Source organism: Phragmites australis, chromosome 13 (genome assembly GCF_958298935.1).
Source record: "Phragmites australis chromosome 13, lpPhrAust1.1, whole genome shotgun sequence".
Taxonomy (NCBI): Eukaryota; Viridiplantae; Streptophyta; class Magnoliopsida; order Poales; family Poaceae; genus Phragmites; species Phragmites australis.
Window position 1 is genome coordinate 4,308,364 of NC_084933.1, and position 2,550 is coordinate 4,310,913.

Consider the following 2,550-nt stretch of genomic DNA (forward strand, 5'->3'; position numbering starts at 1 on the left):
AATACCAAGACCAAAAGTAACTTAGCACAATGATATTAGGATAATGTTCATGAGTTGCTAAGATGTTGCTTAGATATACTTATACGCTAGTGTTAGCGTAGATATGATGCAATATACTTGTATGTAAGGTGTTGCGTGAACTGATTTTGAGTTGTCGAAATGACTTGTGCTCATACTAGTTTGTTCTTTGATTCATATGCAGGTGTTGCTCGAAGGAAAACGTGATCGATGATGGATCGATGAACTAAGTTCAGAGAGGAACTAAGGTTCGGTGAGGAACTGAGATCATACTGATCGAGGATGTCAAGCGGGACGTTTGAGCTAGAGAACAATGTACATGAAGACAAGTTTGCAGGTATGTGACTAGGTGCGTTGTGGGAGTGCAGACGAGTGTAGGTTGTGGGCAACCAGATGATGTGTTCGAATGGCGGAGTCGTTCAAGTACATGGATAGGTCAGGCTACGGTTTGACAGGTTGGAAAGTCTAGTCCCATAAAGAATTGAGTGAGAGTCAAAGTCAAACTTGAGCACGAGTTGGATTCAGTTATGGATGGACGTATTTTGGTATAGTTTGTGTCCAAGGAGGGTATGACTAGGTTGTTTTCAAATCAAGGACGGCTTAGAGAGCTATATATTGAGAGGGTCTTGGTCAGGGTAAGAAGTACCAATAATGAGAACATACTCAAAGAACTTAGCTTTGATCTAGGGAGTAGATCTGTCTAGGATTTGAGATTTTGTGGAAATCCTTATTAGATGCTTTGGATAGGCATCTTGTAATCTAATATATGCAATAAAAATTAAGTTTCATAAGTTGATGAGCTGCTGATTCGAAATTTTCTTTCTGTTGTATATTCTACGTGCTTAGTTTGTTTTTTGATTAATTTTGTGTTTTTATCAAGTTTTATCTTGCTTTAATCTATCCAAAACCTTACTGAATATCTAGCTTTTGATCTGAGAAAAGTTGAGTGACGTTGGTTTGATCTCGAGTAGTTTTTTGTCAACTCGACTAGGTTTTGATCTACTCGATTATGATTTCTACAGTCTGTTTCGACTAAAATTTTTTTTTGATCCACATATCTGATTGACTTGATTCTTGTTAGGTTAGCTTCGTATTTGAATCTAGTTTCAGCTGATCAATATGTGAGGGCAATCGGACAAATGGATCTTTCTATATTGTTTTTACTAGAGCATGTATAATATGTTTCGAGTAATACCGAGTTTAAATCAATTTTTTATTTAAGTGAATTAATCTCTGAATTTTGTTTCTGCAATCATTCACACCCCCTAATTGTCTTATTGGAGTATAATCAATCCAACAATTTAGTGTTTGAGTGCTCAAACCGCTATAGCGTCACTACAGCCCGCTAATTGAATCCCTTGTTTTGTGCCATAACAGAATCAAGGAAATATTTTATTGTCACTTAAAAGAAATAATACAGCTGCCATGACGGAATGTAATAACTGCATACCTTAGTTGTTTTCACGAAAAACGTAATGTAGCCCTCCATCAGTATAGATACGAATCCTCAATTAATGTCGTATCATGATCTTTGTTGTGGCATAATCTTTGGTCTCAGCATAGATACAAATCAATGGTGACCTGCTGCTTAATAGATGCAAATCATTGGTGATCTGGTTAATAGATGCAAATCATTGGTGATATGCATCTAAATCATACTGTATGATGGATTGCATCAAATCATTAATTGATACTAAATCATACTGTATGATGGATTGCATCCCCCAGTGCTAGCCCCCTATTTAAATGCCACAAGCTCCTCCTCAGTTGTCATCGCTATTAGCCACCACAGGAACCCAGCACCTTGCCTATACCATTGTGAATCAAAGGACGTATAGTTCCTGCGAACCCAGCAGCCATGAGGGCCTTCAGCCTCTTCCTCCTTGTCGCCACCGTTTACGCCATTGCCATGTACACCGTGGCACAACCCGGTGGTGGATGGAGAGAAATGCCGAAACCCGATCACCCATTTCTTGTAGATCTCGGCAAGTTTGCAGTTCAAGAGCACAAAAGCAAGGAAAACCTGGAGTTCAAGAAGATAGTGAGCGCCAGAGAATCATTGGATTTACATGGCAAGGGATTGTACTTTGAGCTTATCCTCGATGCATCGCCCGGCTTTGGCAAGGAATGTATTTACAATGCACTGGTGTTCATTGAGAATGTTACTCATAAAAGGGAGCTTGTTTCCTTTGACGACGAAACCAACCCTCCAACCTGCTCATTTCCCCCCGCCGATGCGGTTATAATAAGCTAGGTGAAATTGTTTCCCATGCAATAAATGAGTAATGGAACGCCGCTTCCTTCGCATGAATAATATTGAGCCACACTACTATTACTTTACCTTTGTCCAAAGGAGAAAGATTTCTGTTGGCGATTTGTATATTTTTCACTCTTCCATTTTCGTTTTCCCTGTATGCTATCAGAAAAAGTCTAATCTATCTTTTTTTAAGGAACATACTTTCATTCCATTAACCACAAGGCACAGCTAAATCGCTGGCCAACAAACCAAGCACAGAATCAGGAGGTCAATCA

General features: G+C 39.1%; 1 protein-coding gene across 1 annotated transcript; it reads left to right on the forward strand.

Annotated features, from left to right (window-relative positions):
• Window positions 1-1,876: 1,876 nt before the first annotated feature.
• LOC133888414 (multicystatin-like) lies at window positions 1,877-2,272 on the forward strand. Its single transcript, XM_062328655.1, has one exon. The coding sequence runs from the start codon at window positions 1,877-1,879 to the stop codon at window positions 2,270-2,272; it is 396 nt and encodes a 131-aa protein (XP_062184639.1).
• Window positions 2,273-2,550: the final 278 nt, after the last annotated feature.

Excerpts from the sequence above, each read along its gene's own strand:
- LOC133888414 (XM_062328655.1), top strand. The coding sequence starts at position 1,877 with ATGAGGGCCTTCAGCCTCTTCCTCCTTGTCGCCACCGTTTACGCCATT.